This window comes from Aspergillus versicolor, assembly GCF_001890125.1.
Source record: "Aspergillus versicolor CBS 583.65 unplaced genomic scaffold ASPVEscaffold_7, whole genome shotgun sequence".
Taxonomy (NCBI): domain Eukaryota; kingdom Fungi; phylum Ascomycota; class Eurotiomycetes; order Eurotiales; family Aspergillaceae; genus Aspergillus; species Aspergillus versicolor.
Window position 1 is genome coordinate 256,430 of NW_024467530.1, and position 15,505 is coordinate 271,934.

At 50.2% G+C, this 15,505-nt stretch overlaps 8 protein-coding genes across 8 annotated transcripts; 4 read left to right on the plus strand and 4 right to left on the minus strand.

The window, feature by feature from the left end:
• Positions 1-136: 136 nt before the first annotated feature.
• ASPVEDRAFT_85365 (uncharacterized protein) lies at positions 137-913 on the plus strand (the record flags this gene model as incomplete). Its single annotated transcript, XM_040817685.1, has 1 exon — positions 137-913. One exon carries the CDS (start codon positions 137-139, stop codon positions 911-913), a length of 777 nt encoding a protein of 258 aa, XP_040669706.1.
• Positions 914-1,532: 619 nt separating this feature from the next.
• ASPVEDRAFT_43415 (putative short-chain dehydrogenase/reductase family protein) lies at positions 1,533-2,838 on the minus strand. Its single transcript, XM_040812816.1, has one exon. It carries the CDS (start codon positions 2,598-2,600, stop codon positions 1,620-1,622), a length of 981 nt encoding a protein of 326 aa, XP_040669707.1. The 5' UTR covers positions 2,601-2,838; the 3' UTR covers positions 1,533-1,619.
• An 823-nt stretch (positions 2,839-3,661) lies between these two features.
• ASPVEDRAFT_85367 (uncharacterized protein) lies at positions 3,662-4,537 on the minus strand (the record flags this gene model as incomplete). Its single annotated transcript, XM_040817686.1, has 2 exons — positions 3,662-4,036; positions 4,091-4,537. The coding sequence occupies 2 exons, from the start codon at positions 4,535-4,537 to the stop codon at positions 3,662-3,664; spliced, it is 822 nt and encodes a 273-aa protein (XP_040669708.1).
• A 207-nt stretch (positions 4,538-4,744) lies between these two features.
• On the plus strand, positions 4,745-6,063 carry ASPVEDRAFT_43417 (amidohydrolase family protein). The gene has a single exon (XM_040812817.1). The coding sequence runs from the start codon at positions 4,763-4,765 to the stop codon at positions 5,831-5,833; it is 1,071 nt and encodes a 356-aa protein (XP_040669709.1). The 5' UTR covers positions 4,745-4,762; the 3' UTR covers positions 5,834-6,063.
• ASPVEDRAFT_763477 (Dabb family protein) lies at positions 5,907-6,583 on the minus strand. Its single transcript, XM_040816341.1, has 2 exons — positions 6,215-6,583; positions 5,907-6,158 (listed from the first exon to the last, which is right to left on the minus strand). The coding sequence occupies exons 1-2, from the start codon at positions 6,384-6,386 to the stop codon at positions 5,980-5,982; spliced, it is 351 nt and encodes a 116-aa protein (XP_040669710.1). The 5' UTR covers positions 6,387-6,583; the 3' UTR covers positions 5,907-5,979.
• Positions 6,584-7,249: 666 nt separating this feature from the next.
• On the plus strand, positions 7,250-8,978 carry ASPVEDRAFT_195841 (putative MFS transporter). The gene is made up of 3 exons (XM_040809197.1): positions 7,250-7,512; positions 7,563-7,824; positions 7,876-8,978. The coding sequence occupies exons 1-3, from the start codon at positions 7,284-7,286 to the stop codon at positions 8,870-8,872; spliced, it is 1,488 nt and encodes a 495-aa protein (XP_040669711.1). The 5' UTR covers positions 7,250-7,283; the 3' UTR covers positions 8,873-8,978.
• A 576-nt stretch (positions 8,979-9,554) lies between these two features.
• On the plus strand, positions 9,555-11,129 carry ASPVEDRAFT_63482 (uncharacterized protein). The gene is made up of 3 exons (XM_040815681.1): positions 9,555-10,549; positions 10,609-10,734; positions 10,789-11,129. The coding sequence occupies exons 1-3, from the start codon at positions 9,574-9,576 to the stop codon at positions 10,992-10,994; spliced, it is 1,308 nt and encodes a 435-aa protein (XP_040669712.1). The 5' UTR covers positions 9,555-9,573; the 3' UTR covers positions 10,995-11,129.
• A 1,899-nt stretch (positions 11,130-13,028) lies between these two features.
• On the minus strand, positions 13,029-15,032 carry ASPVEDRAFT_152375 (uncharacterized protein; the record flags this gene model as incomplete). The annotated part of the gene is made up of 5 exons (XM_040808300.1): positions 14,669-15,032; positions 14,234-14,617; positions 13,937-14,182; positions 13,725-13,887; positions 13,029-13,672 (listed from the first exon to the last, which is right to left on the minus strand). Exons 1-5 carry the CDS (start codon positions 14,945-14,947, stop codon positions 13,029-13,031), a joined length of 1,716 nt encoding a protein of 571 aa, XP_040669713.1. The 5' UTR covers positions 14,948-15,032.
• Positions 15,033-15,505: the final 473 nt, after the last annotated feature.

Consider the following 15,505-nt stretch of genomic DNA (forward strand, 5'->3'; position numbering starts at 1 on the left):
ATCCAATTAATCCTTTCTTGCGTTAATGCCCTTGTTTGTATGGTTATATAAGTGACTCCAGTCCTGCCCATCTGGAAAGAGCAACCACGAACCGAAACAGCAATTTATCTGATAAGTCCACATTGCTTTTTCCAAAATGACCCAACGAGACATTCCATTCCACATCATCGCCGGCTCCGTCGATCTCGAGAGCAGGAAGACCCCGACCGAAAAAGCGGCCGAGGAAGTGCAGGTTGTCAGATATCCCAAATATGAGAGGCAGATAAGATTCAGGGCAACACAGAAAATGTCAATAAAACATTTCTCCGACATAGCACGGTATCTCGACCAGTGTGGCATGACGTTATATGTTATCAATTGCGGCTATCACACCGACAAAAGGGAGTGGCAAGTTCTTATTATCTTTGGAAAGGAGGGCTTCACCGACGAGGCGTGCCAGCCTATTCGGAATGAGGTCCTGTCCAGGTTTGTGGACGGAAGCCCAGAGATCGACTTGCCCGTTAAGGGACCAGGCGACTTTCCCAAGAGACTGATATTGCCTTGGATTGGCGCCGACAAGTTCACGAACATGACAAAGTTGGCATCGTGGGAAGGGCAGCCATATCTGTACTTCAAGGATGGCGAGAAGGATGCCCACGAATTCCGCGAGTTTGGGCAACGTGTATGCGAAGTGATCCAGTTCGGCAGTGTCGTCAAGTACTTTTTCAAGTTGTTCCCCCCGGAGCGGACATTCCGGCAGGATTTGACATTGGAGCGTGCCCTGGAGAAGATCAAACTTCCCAGCTTGAACGAGCGGACGGAAACACAGAATATAAAATGGGACGAGACAATGGCGGAGGCCCAAAAGATGCTTGATCAACTCGATAGGAACCGCGAGGAACGCAAGGCTCGCAGCAGCCTGTTTTACCAATAAGCGCATCTTCTCCGTGTGGCGTTATGGTATGGTTAGATTGTTTAATGAATGTCGTTAATAGAAGACACTACTACATGTATTCAGAGAGTAAAGGTGTAACCCTTGGAAAAATATTACAACATTTCTGAGACAAATAGAAATATCACAGTTGGTTAAGTCGAGGTTGTGAGTCCGGCGCCGGGGAGTAATAACACGGCACTGTTGGACTGTCTTTCCCTGATCAGTCGTCTCAACAACCATGTGTGCAACAAGCTCGGGTGGTCGTCTGCTGTTCGTGGCCGAACTCGAGTTCTCATCAGCTATTTCCAGTGGAGCGGGTTGCCCGGGGTTGGACGCAGATTGAACTTTGGCCGAGCCCTAAACACCCAGAATAACCTGGAGCACAATCCTCTACAAGGACTGTACCTAGTAATAAGTCACCGTGTAGTGTTTTTCATCGATGAACCAGTGCCTTCTATAGCGTATATACTATCTGTCTTCTTAAAGGCTTGTCTTTTTTTTTTCTTCTCTTTTCGTTAATTATGAAAAGCCAACACGGATCAGATACTGACAGTGACGGGATTTAATTCTGTTAGGAAACCAACCTTGCAATGCTACAAGCATAAATCCAATAGAGTGCTAGCAAACCATCTGGGCAAGTGATAAACACTTGCAATGATATATTGAGTACTTCCAAAGCTCGATTATTTACAATATTACAATAGAGTTACAAATATTCCATGACACCCGGCTTGATCTCCTGTACGATATCAGCGAGCTCATTCCAAACTCTCTTCTGTGCGGTCATCCCATCTGAACTGCGCACAAACGCAGAGAGATTATCATTCTCGACCACCCCATCCGTCATATACATCCCATGAGACTCCTTTCCCGCATAGCCCCCAGCAACAAGCGTCCGACTGCCAACTTCCGTAGTACGCGCCAGAATCATCTTGAGAAGATTGACCTGCAGCCTCATTAAACCGCTCGAATTCCTAACAAGCTCCGAGTGGCAAAAGCCTGGATTCACCATGTTAACAACCACAGACCCGTCACCACTCATCCGCGAGACCAATTCACGCAGCGCAAGGATAAGAACCAGTTTAGATGTTGGATAGCGCTCGCTCATTCGCGCAGTTTTTTCATCATCCAACGCAGGGAATATACCGCGAGGACTCTGCCACTCCGGAAACTTCGACCAGGCGTGGACCTCGCTAACAACGACAGACAGACGCGGCGGGGGAGCAGTAGGGTAATCCCTGGCCGTCTGACGGAGCTTCGGCAATAGGAGGATAGCCAGCAGGACAGTTGAAATGACGTTAATAGTAATCGTGCGCTCATGGCCAGCAGCTAATTCAAAGTCCGGCGTTGCCATGGCCGCGTTTTCAATCACGGCGTCTAGGCGCGGGAGGCTCTGTGCGCGTTCCGCGAACGACACCACGGAGTCGTAGTCGGATAGATCTAGCTGCCATACTTCGACGGCGTTTGGGCGGCCGGTGGAGGATTCGATGTCTTGACGGGCTGTTTCACCGGCAGAGACATTGCGCACAGCTAGGATCACCTTGTGGGCCCCGAGGCGGGCGATATGGCGGGCAGCTTCGCGACCTAGACCGACATTGGATCCGGTGATTATGACGACCTGGTCGGCGTAGGACTTGGATGGAAGGGGAGGTGTCACAAAAAGCTGGGAGTAGAGGAAGGAAGGCATAGTGTGATTGTGTGAGTTGGATATGGGTATCTCAGTATGTGGCTCAGGCGTTGGTATAAAACGTTCACGCCGCCTCCACCCTTATTCCCTAACGCCGGGCGGGGTCCGGATCTACCTTAAAGTTTCTTCCATGTTATTAGACTAAATCGTTAACCCAATGGCTTGCTGGTGCGAAAAAGTGGGTGTGCTCGGAGTTAACGGACGTAGTGTTGCTGTCACATGATGTATAGATATTGTGGCTATAGATCCGGTTTATTCCCACTGGTGCATTAAATGGTTATTTCCGCGGCCTGGGCATTGCATGAAGGCTGCTTTGCATGACGAAAAGGCTAAGGCGCTGGTTAAATCAGGTCGGATGGTCCATCGGCAGCCACGTACCTGCAACTCGACTAGATCCGCCTCCGGCTCCGCCAATTTGAGATCCAACCGTGAGAAGATGGTTGGAATAAGCTGGCAGTGTGGTTATTATATGACTTCCTTAGCAGAGAGATGCATACTTTGGATAGATCCGTCCAGCTGATGTCTGCTTTTGTCAGTTAGTCCATCCCCATCTAGGCGTGGTGCTTACTTCTGTCTAGGAACACCCCCGCGCCTGAACAAAAGACGAAAGAGCCGTTCCACATATGATATTAGGGTTCAGTAAGTCTTCGTCGCTTCATATACTTCCTTACCGGTATGGCGTACCCGAATTTGGGTAGTAAATGTGTGGAAGTCATATTTAAAGCTTCTTTGACAGGCAGTGGCAAACGCTACATAAACCATCCACATGGCTGCTATTTGTTGCTAGATACACGAATAGGGGTAAGTCAGCAACTACAACATCCTAGCCAGTAGGTATTTCGCAGTTGATGTCTCAATGAGGCCTGTTTGAATCTAGCACTGTCCATAGAATCACCTGTCGCCCGCTGAGGCTCATCATAAGATGTAATATACCCACAATCCAGCTCAGAGAATGTGCGGATTTAGATGCAGCTAATATCCTTGGATGGGTCGGGAATAGGTTCAAGACCGTGACTGTATCAGGGATCGATATCCCCATCTGTCAAATCTCCTAACATTGACTAGTTCAACAATGTTTCTTTAGTCTCTGCCATTTCAATTTCCTTTCTCTTAGCCCGAACATCCAAGCCACGTTCTCGCCACGCTGCGATGACCTCGCGCCTTGTAAGCTCCTCGGCGGTGGGAGGTTCGTCTCTCTGAACACACTGCATCACCCTGTGTGTATAAAGCACCAGGTCAAATGTGCTCAACATCTGATAGAACAATTCGTTGTTCCTCGCTGAGCTCTCCTTAAATGAAATAGGCTGCTCACAGGTCCAGTACACCCGTGATCTGGTGTTAAATAAAAATTCGACTCGTTTACTGAATAGCAACAGCTCAAATAGCCGTTCCATGCGAATACCGTCATATCCTGAGTCCCGCATCTTCGGATCTGGCTGAATATCGATTATTAACCACAGATCCTGTGGGTAAACCTAGTTACAACTCACCGGGACACTGGAGGTTTCAGGAAAATCGCCAGCCATTGCGTGGGTGATATGAAAATGTCCTATACTCCGAATTGGGGGCTGTTGAACCAGCATCCTGCGCCAGCTTGCCTCGTTTCGTACAAATCGAGCCATGGTTGAAGCATCTTTGGTGATGGCCATGTCGGAGAAGTCGAACTGGAACCGATCTGACCTACCATTGGCGGGGAAAATGGAAGGGAAAGTCTCTGCCAGTAGCGGGTTCGGCGTCTTCTCATCTGTTCCCCATTCGGAGTCTTTTATCGGAGTGAAGAATAAAGCTTTCTGTATTGAGGGTGAAGTGTTGATCAAGCTGGCCCAGTGGAGACAGACGCGTTGGGCGGATGTGAGGAGGGAGCGCATGTCCACCTGCACCAGGATCATCTCCAGGAGCTCTGGAGAGTCCAATACCTGGTTCATGCCAGAGTCCATTGCTGAATTTGAATTCATGATAGATGCAATGCTGGTAACACGTCAACATCAGCCCGACCATCAGATAAACAGGCAACAGTTGTGCATCGGTGCGGGGACACGTGTGCACTAGTACAGCATAATTACAAGAATTACAACACACGATTAGTCACCTCAGCAATCTGACATTTTCTGACTGAAGCATAAATTATGCACTTCCCTTAGTCAATCGCACACAGGATCATCATGGCCACTGATTTTGCCAAGATCATCGCAATTACCAATGTTCGGGTCTTTGATGGCAAGAACATCCAAGATCCCAACACGCTCATCATCAACGGCGATGTAATCGGGCGCCCTGATACAATCCCCGATGAAACCATCGATGCTGGCGGGCTGACACTGCTGCCAGGCCTGATTGACGCACACGTCCATCTGACCAGCCGAGAAGACCTCGTTCAAATGGCCAAATACGGCATCACAACGGCCTTCGACATGGCTACCTGGCCCGCGGAGCACCTCAGCTACCTCCGCAACCAAAAGGGCGTCACCGATATTCGCAGCTGCGGCCTCGCCGCTACAGCCCCAGGCAGCATTCACAGCCGCATGCCAACCATACCCCAAGAGGCACTTGTCTCCACTCCTGACGACGCAGAGGAATTCGTCGAGACGCAACTTGCCGAGGGTGCAGACTATATCAAGATCATCGCTGACGTGCCGGGACCAAGTCAGGAGTGCCTAGATGCGTTGGTTATAGCAGCTCACTGCCGGAACAGGATTGTCATTGCCCATGCCGTGAGTCTCGAAGCAACTCGCATGGCGCAGGCTGCGAACGCCGATGTCATTACCCATGCTCCGCTCGACGGGGTTATGGATGATGCAGAGGTACAGAAGATGGTCCAGGAAGGCCGTCTCTCTATCCCGACTTTGACCATGATGAAGCGCGTTTCGGTTAAAAGGGGGAAATATGCACACTGCCACGATACAGTCGCTGCTCTGCATCGTGCTGGTGTGCCTATTCTGGCTGGGGCAGATTCAAATAGTGCTCCAGGTGTGCCTGCGCATGTGGCCCATGGCGTCAGTCTGCATGAGGAGTTGGAGTTGCTTGTTAACTGTGGGCTGTCAAATTGTGATGCTCTTCGCGCAGCTACGGAGCTCCCGGCCAGTTATTTCAGACTGCATGATCGGGGGGTCGTTCAAGTTGGTCGCAGGGCAGATCTTGTCTTGGTTAGGGGGAATCCACTGGAGGACATCCGCGCAACTCGAAATATTGAGAGAATCTGGATTGCTGGGAAGGAATTGGGTATTGAGAGATAATTGAATGCTTAACTTGCCGATATGCAAGCATATTTTCATATTTTGATTCTCAACAGAACAAAAGGCAGGGCCCATGGTCCGCATTGATTTCATGGCGTCGTCATTCTAGTTAATCTATAGCTAAGAGGTGTGCAAACACCTAATGTCTAGCAAGCAGTGGTTGGTATATGCTCCACCGCACCATCAATAAAGTCCAAAACCAGGATATCAGAAGCGAGTTTATCCTTGACTAGGCCGACCAATTCCTTATGCGCTGGATCTTCCTTCACAAAGTAGCTCCGATCATCATCAGTACGGAATCGAATGATCGAAGCAAGGTTGAATCCTGGTAGTTGTAAATCAGCCTGGGCCTACACTATCGAGCATGGATGTTGAGCTCACCTCTACTTCTGACTGGGGGCGAGGGCCGGGTTGTACCGCACTTCACCGACAGGACGTATGGCTCTCCATCATGACGGGCTTTTCCTACAGTAGACTTGATAGCCTGGGCAGCAAACTCCAGGTCTGATGTGTTCTTGAATGGCCAGAGGACGATATGCTCAATATCAGACATGGCGAATTAATAAATCGGAGAGATTTGCGTGCGGGTTTCAAAGAGGGCAATTGAATTTCGGTTATAATATGTAGCTATATCTTACGGGCCCTTTGGACAGCTTAAATAACCTTGCAGTGCGGCTTTACGGCGTAACAATATGGTGGGACAGACTCAATCTGTATACGCGTCCCACAATGTCCCACCCTTGAAACTCCCCGCCACAAGCCGTGACGCTGGAACATGAGCACACATTGTTTATTGCGAGGCATATAAGTGGGTTGAGTACTATACAGTATAGTCCAACAATAAGCGAGGCTCTTTCAAAAAGGACCGATGCTCTTACCAGCCCTGGCTTGCGTGAGATGCAGTCCTTCAGCACAGTGACAAAATCCAGTCCATCCAGATGGTAATATTCTTCATCTGCACTGCAGCCAAGTCCATATCAATCGGCTGAGACGGGATTCTAACAGATGCCATCTTCTCTCGAACGGCCGGAACCTCAATCTACGCTGCAATGGACTTCTTCGCACCCGCGGCATCAATGGTGGCTTCGGCAGCTCTTCCTCCCGATAATCCCAAGGCCAATGTCCCAGTATTCATCGGTCTCGACCAGGATCATTAAGACCGATTTAAAAGTAGTGTCAATGTGCGATAAGCAAGTATTCAGTATATTGGTCCCGAGGAATCCCGGCCTGGGCGTTGAACGTGCCCCACTGATAGATAAGCGTCCAGGGCTGTCACTGGTGCGGCAGTGCTCCGAGATAGCAACGCCTATCGTGTCAGCCAATTTGTTAGTAACTAGCGGACTAATCCAGATCTAATCTCTACTCTATGTAATTAGAGAAGTACTATATATCAGTCTACAATGTGCTCTTGCACCACCGCACTTGTATACACATACGATCATCTGGCCTGATGGATAGCGTCAAAATACCACAGGTATCATCGCCCAAAGGCGTATCAGACAGCGATGTAACTGTCGAGGGCATCCAAGGGGCGATAGGCGATACCATCGATTCTCGCGCAGAGCGGGCGCTGGTCTGGAAATTCGACCTGCGCATCCTGCCGGTGCTGGCAATCATGTATCTCTTCAACAGCCTCGACAAGTCCAACCTAGGCAATGCGAAGACCGCGGGCTTGGAAGGTAACTACTGCTGAGCTTCGTCACTATTCAAACGTTAACCAGAATATTAGAGACGCTTCGGCTGCAGGGCAACCAGTATAACCTAATCCTCAGCATCTTCTTCATCCCCTACGTCTTGACTGCGCCTTTCCTCGCGGTGTTAGGCAAAAAATACGGTCCGAATATCGTGCTGCCGTGCATGATGCTAACATTCGGCTTATGCACCATCCTGGTTGTTGCTGTATTCAATTTTGGAGGGCTATTGGCAATCAGATGGTTCCTTGGAATGTCGGAAAGTGCCTTCTTCCCTCTGGTCATCTACTATCTCACGACGTATGGAATCCTTATTCACTCTAGACTAACATTGCTAACTTGGACAATTAGATTCTATCGTCGCGGAGAGCTCGCTCGCCGTCTGGCCATTTTCTATGCCGCACAAAGCATTGCCTCTGCATTCTCCGGCCTTCTCGCCTTTGGCGTCTTCCGCATCGGCTCTGGGCCCCTGGCATCATGGCGCTACCTCTTTCTCATCGAGGGAGGCGGCACTGTTTTGTTCGCGATATTCACGCTCTGGTATTTGCCAAGGTCATCTACCGAAGCTACATTCCTGTCGGACGACGAAAAAACCTTAGCCTTCAGGCGGATGCAGCTTGACAGCTCAGCAGTTGTCAATGAACGCCTGAATATCCGAGACTCTCTTCGGATCTTCAAACATGGTACGAGCTGGGCAATCATTGGTATTCAGATCTGCCTCGGCGTGCCCCTTCAGTCAGTCCAGCTGTTTCTACCCGTTATCATCAAACGACTGGGATACGACACGGTCAAGACCAACCTGTACACCGTTGCACCCAATGTATCCGGCGCGGTGATGCTTCTCATTCTAGCATTCTGCAGCGACTGGACGCGGTGGCGATTCCCATTCGTCGCACTCGGATTCCTATTCACCTTTATCGGAATGGTTATCTTCGTTTCCATCGATGTTGAACGCGACATCAACGTGGCCTACTTCGCCTCGTTTATGATGACCTGGGGCACATCGGCCCCGTCTGTTTTACTAGATGCATGGTACAATAACAACATCGCGAGTGAAGGGAAGAGAGTCGTTCTGACCAGTGTTGCTGTACCCATGGCTAATCTGATGGGCTTGGTGAGCTCTAATATTTTTCGCGACCAGGATGCTCCGAAGTACTTGCCTGCGTTGATTACTACAGCAGCGTTTGGGGGAGCTGGTATTTTCTTTACTCTTGCTCTCGGCTTTTGGATGATGTATGACAATTCAAGGAGGAACCGGAGACAGGGTACTGTTCTCACGGCTATGGATGTACCCACGGAGATGCTAAGGGAAGGGCCAGCGTCTCCAGATTTCCGTTGGTTTTATTAGACTTATCTATCGCTAGTGTATCCTAATCTGAACTGTCGAATTTTAATATGAATAATGTAGCTGTAGCGAGTGTCTAGCCGTGTCCTGGGCTTGCCATCGGCAGTATCTAAATAGCCCTATATATCTGCTATATTGGGTAGAAACCCCCAGCATGCATGTTTGAGATACTATCTATATATCTTCGAGCACACAGACTACTAAACTGAGACATACGTTTAGCTCTGCGACCGGGCCTGTTACCAGGAAACCCAAGGCAAGGCTTGGATGAAGCAAGTTCTTTCAAGGCACCTCTGTTGGTGCTGCGGACAAGTCCCTTGGGACCTGAAGACCAAGACCATGCGCCATACCTGCGGCACCAGGCGGTGGCAGGGCATGCGCTCACCGAGTGAATTAATCTATTCGATTGGCTCTGGCACATTTAGGAACTCCGACAGCTGTGCCGCATATTGTGCCGCAGAGACGTTGTGAGCCTTGAGGTCAGCCATAACAGCCTCAGCCTTGGTTTCAACCAACAGGGAAGCGCCTTGCAACGCCAACCCCATTCAAGGCTGACTGGAGTGCTATCTAGTCTGTCCTGGAACCTGCGAGAACCACAAGGCCGCTGAGATAGCCTTCTCATGCTTTCCTATAAGAGTGAACATTGTGCCTCTTCAAGTCAGACTCTTCTTGTTCAAATCTCTAACCAGAACGCTAACCACAGAATGAACGGACTAACCGATCACCTCAGCACCATTCACATCGGCGACGAGCCTGAGGTGCACGAACCTGAGGTGCCAGACCAGTTAATCTTCAACCCCCAGGATGATAGCGGACTGGACCCCAAGGCACTCGACAACATACCCCGTTACCTGTTTCGCATTGTCAGTCCCGAGTCAGACGGTCACACGGATTCCACTTGGGTCCATTCGCGGGATGCCTGTGATAACACTCCGTCCTCTACGGAGGATATTTTCTCTGGTTTGGATGATGGCAGGCGAGGCCATATAGCGTGGACTCTCAATCGCCATCTTCGATGGTGGCCAAAGGATGACCGAGGAGACAACTATGTGTCGTGGACGACCTCGCTCCTCTTCGCAATACAATATATCTACTACCGACATCAGCACCATCGAGACCAGTCAAGCCTGGAGGATATCGACCTGTACGTGGTAGACACAGCGCAATTCCCTCGTGGCACTTTTCTTCGAGATTTGGATCTCATGGAGGCCTTCCACCCATACGACACTCACCCCGAGGGAAAGAACCTGGACAATTTCTTGGAACTGCGAAAGAAACCTAGGTTTTATTTTGGAGAATACCTTTCCCAAGGGTCACTGAAGATTGAGGGGAAGTGCCAAAGGATCTCTGCCGCAGCGCTCTTTGAGAATAACGCATTGTACCGGTTGCAGCCCCAATTTGGAGATATATCCAACCCACCTGATGCGCAGGTATTCTGGGTGAAGGAGGTTAATCGTATTCGCGATGCCGTTTACCAACTGCCAGAACGTCTGTCCATGCAGGAAATGAGAAATCGTTTGCAGGCGGTTGGGGAGCTTGCAGCTCACTTTCCACCGGGCTGGCAATTCCCCCTCGCCATATACTTTGCAGGTCTGATAAGTGATGATTCGGTTACTGAGGAGGAAGAAATCGCATATGATAGTGTTCTTTTTGCATACTTTCGCTCTCAAGATTTCTACGGTTTGTGCACTCCGATCCGTTCAAGCTGGGGCATTACTGATACGAATCATGACAATTAGGAGGTCACAAGCATTTCGGCCCTAGGAGGTTCAAGGTCGTCGCACACGCATCAATGCCCGAGTTGCAACGAGTCGAAGAGCTGGTCCGCGAAATAAATAAGGACTCGCGGCTGAGAATGGCCCTCGGTTGGTGTACTCGATGCCCTTTACGTGTTCTAGTAATCTAACACGAGCCTCCAGATCGTCTTCAGCGGGCGGAAATAGCCATTCAGGGAATAGGCATCATAATCCCCTTTCCAACCCTGGACGACAGTTTTTCGGTCTCGGATTCCAATGCGGTGTTGGCTCGCGCTGGGAACGATGTGCTGTCCACGGTGGAGAGCATACGGCAACTATGTGACCAGCTGGTCCAAACCATCAAACCGAACAATCAACAACAGGCATGATTCTTTTTCAGTTTGCGTTGATCTGTTATTTATTATATTGTTTTCTATCCTGTACTTGAGCAATTTGTCAACAGTGCGCTGTAGCCCACTGTCCGTTGTATGTTGTATACGCTCCTTGATATATATCTGCCTCCCAATTAAACAAACTAAATTTTTTTCAACTCTCATGGTTTGAATAAAATATACCACCAGACTAAGCCTCCGTCAGTTTAAGCTTCGGCGGCTTCGCATTGCTCCTTTTGGGGGAATTCATTCTTTCACTTTCAAGGAGCAATAATACGAGAAGCCAAACCAGTGGGGTCAATCGTGACCAGGACTCCCCCGAGTACTTCTCTGGATTAATTTCCATAACTATATTCGTGGGAGAACAAAGTTTGTTTATGCTTGCTCGAGGGTATTTGTTGCCGAGGATGATGTTACCACTATATATATTCACACGCCCCGTTGAAGAGAAACAGCTTCAGTAAACTCCAACGACCGTTCAACATGCTGGAAACCATTTTCTAGTCATTTAATTAACACTCACTTTCTTTTATACAGAAACTGGTAAGAGGTATTGCTGCTACCGACAAATGCGTTGGAATGTGAAGGTGATGCCGCCATTTATTTACTAGACACCTGAGGCAGCCAGCCTCTGACCCTCAGAGGTATTGTATCTTAATACCATATGTCTAAACATTTAGGCACCGCTTCTCATGTTTTCAGTTGAATATACAGGACACTCCTGAAGCTTACGCTAGAGGTCAAGTGCAGCATGAAGAAAATAGCTTAGGGCTAAACTCTCATTCGTCGAGCTGGCAGGGCTAGACCACTAGAATTCAAGAACAACCGTATCCCTCGTATTACGCCTCTTCCGACGGTCTAACGACGCCACATGGGTGGCTTCGGAGACGGCATCAAGTCTATATCGACAACATATCTTCCTTAATATTCCCCGAAAAGCCAACTAGATGTAGTTAGTGCACCGAATCCCATATTTGACGGAGGCCGAAGGATGAGCTACAAGAAAATTCTCCGTCGTGGTCAGCTCGCTAATATTCGCCGTTATGGTATGCACACAGGACCAGGAATCTCACGACGGGTCAGTGTTGGAAAGGATCAACCTCACCTTGTCTGGAACCTTTCACACAGACCTCATCCTATGAGGGAAACTGACACCCACACGAGCAACAGGATCTGACAGCTTGGTGCTGTCCTTGGCGGGATATCCCGAAGACTGGGCTGGACCCCAATCCCAAAGGATTGCGCTAGAACAGGCATGGAATTCAGAACGGTGGAATTCCTGCGCATGGTCCCCGGGCGCTTTTACACCGGAGACCGGTTAAATCCTGAGATTGGCCGTCTTGGCCACGGACGGGAAGAAATGGAGTGCACCATGCAGGATGCAGTCTGATGCCGGAACTCACCTACCCTATGGAGTCATCCACACGGAGTCATCTCGTCATCTACAGATCGACCGCGGTGAATCCTTCGAACTCGCCCGAAGCCGTTGGAGAAAATCCCGTCACTCAACTAAACCCGTTTGGAGAGGCCATGCAGTGTCCAGTTCCACTCCTGCTTCATGAAGGCTAACCTTTCTGAGAGACCGTAGTTTTGGCCCCCCTCCTGCTCTGGCAGTGGAGCTAGACTTGGCTGGGAACTGGCAAGCGAGTGCTTGAATATGAAACTGTCGCTTATGGTGTCCGCTTGTGGCTGAGTATGGGATGGGTTAGCGATGATGCTCATGGTGTCGTCTTGGCTGAAGACGCTACTTCTGTGCCAAGGTGGTGCAGAAATTAAATTATATTGGATCATAGAGAGAAGCAGCGCTATCGGGAGTCTTCTGGGTGCCGTCTATGTTCTTCGTTAGGGTACTTTTGAGATGTGCTCGATGGCAGACTTATACAGATGTTCGTGATACATGTTATTTCTACAGAGGATATAATGGAGACACAGGAAAGAGAAAATAGCTATAAATATTTGACAGCTAAATAGTACTTTTCATAAAGAATCGTAGTTAATATCAACGCTTGAAATAACGCTCATCACTCATACTCAATTCGCCAAAGTCTCCCTCAGCTTAAACTTGAGCGTCTTGCCATTGCTGCTCTTGGGAAACTCCTCCACAAAGCGAATATTCTTACGCAGCCAGTGCGGTTCACTCAGCGCACTCTCAACAAGCCGATTCAACTCAGCCTTGATAGTATCCTCATCCACATCAACCATCTCCTTAGGCGACCTGACAATAAACGCATAAGGTCTCTCACCAGCGTCCTCATCACGAACACCCACAACAGCGACCTCAGCAACAGCCGGGTGCGCCGCAAGATGCGACTCAATCTCCACAGGCGCGACCTGCAGCCCCTTCACCTTCATGATATCCTTCTTCCGATCGACGATGTCGAGGTACGGCGTCTCCTTGCCGCCCTTGGTCTGGAGGCGGAAGACAGCGATATCGCCCGTCCGCAGCCAGCCCCCGTCATCGAAGATCTCCTTTGTGGCCTCGGGCTGTCCGAGGTATCCTTTCATATTGCTGGGCGATCGCAGGAATAACTCGCCTGGCTCGTCGTAGCGGTCTACCTCGACGTCTTCGGTGTTTATGAGCTTGGCTTCGACGCCGGGGAGGAGACAGCCGTCCGCGCCGAGGTAGATGTAGTTCGGGTTCGTAATGGAGATGATCACGGCGGTTTCGGTGAGGCCTATTTATTAGATATTAGATTGGGAGCATTTAGTGTAGGATGCCAGTCTTACCGTATCCAGGGAGGACCTGCCATGTTGGGCGGACCTTGCTGAGGGCATCTGCCAGACGGGGTCCGAATGGACCAGACCCGGTAATGACGGACTTTACAGATGAGAGATCGTACAGTTCGAAGAGGAAGGGGTTGTTAACCAGGGCAGAGATAATAGGAGGGACCTATAGATAGTGAGCCACCGGGAGGAGCACAAATGTAGTCTCAACATACCAGATAGAGTCTCTCGATTTTGTACTTTGCGATCGAAGCCAGAGCAGCCTGCATGTCGAACCGAGCATGCAAGATATAAGTATCCCCCCGCCAGGCAGTCAAGTGCGCCAGAATCAAACCGTAACTGTGACTCAGGGGAAGGAAGCCGAGTGCGGTCTCGGTTCGGCCGTGTTTATGCAGTGCTTCGTATGTCCCGGACTGGATTACATTTGCGATTATGTTGTAATGCGTGATCTGGGCGAGTTTCTATTTGCTGTTAGCTGAATTGACAGGAGGAACAGGAGGTAGGGTTGCTACCTGCAGACCGGAGGTTCCGCTGGTCGGACACAAGTATGCGACCTGCTCCTTGCCCTGACCAGGAGTCCATTGTAATGGCTCGATCTGGGGAAGGGAGGCTCCCTCCTGGATTAATTGCTCGACTGTCTTCTGCCCCTGGTCGGGCAACGAGGAGGTCTTTGCAAGCTCCTCTGGCAGGTCGAGTAGATACACCTTAGGGTCCTGAACTGCACTTTCCACAAGAGCATCATTGGCCGTCGCCAGCAGCGAGCGACAGGTAAACAGGACTCGACATTTAGTGAGAGTGATATGGCGCTTGATTTCAGCAGCAGAACTGGTTGGGTGCATGAGCAGACAGACGCCGCCCACGCGGTGTACAGCCCACGAGGCGATCAAGAAGTCGATCTACCATAACGTCAGTAACGTAGAAGAACCAAGCCAGGTTTGGAGACGCACTGTGTTGAAACTGAAGATCCCAATGACCTTGTCCCAGGGCGAGCCTGCATTTGGCCCCCAGCCGAGTTCACGGCTCAGGCTGCGCGAGAGAGCATCGACCCGGGTTGCGATCGTCTGGAGATTGTAGGACTTATCGGAAACAGCACAGGTCAGAGTCTGGCTGTCGGCGGTCCAGTTGTAGAGGTGGCGGTTGTCGCGTTGGATCAGGAAGTCGTAGATAGGGAGGGAGTCGGGGATGGGCATCATGTCACGGCCCCATTGTGGCGGAGTGAAGATCATCTTGATTCCTTGACTGCGGTTGACTTTGGACTCTACTGTGATGATTTACGGTGACCCAGAAGCAGAGGTGTTGGCGGCCATCTGATTGTATAATGTATACTGTGCCAGCAGAATAACCTCAGGGATCGGCTGGGGCCAATTCTGGCGCTTCCTTAGCCGAATCCTTCTTCCTGACGCGGAAGTCTCTGCGAGCGGACGTTGGCCGAGTCGCAAACGCCACTCTCACTCAGCATGCGAAATACCATTCTGCAGGCTCGCAATATCCTGCAGTAAACAATATCGCGCTGGCTGACTCGGAGCCGACCCCGGGGCTGAATGAGTGGGCCAGACAGAGGCTGACAGTGCGGAAGCATTGAGCCCGTCTTTCATCTGGCCAGGACCCTCTTCATGCGGTCAGGACCCTCTCTTCAGCTGGATGGAGCCGTTAGTGTAACAGCTAGACGGTCTTGGCCTTTGGATGCTCGTCGCTGTTAGGGCCGGGTTATGGGGCTGATGGGTCAGATATGTGCAGAGATCTCACGCCAGCCAATGACAGCCTGTAATTCAGATCATGCTCGA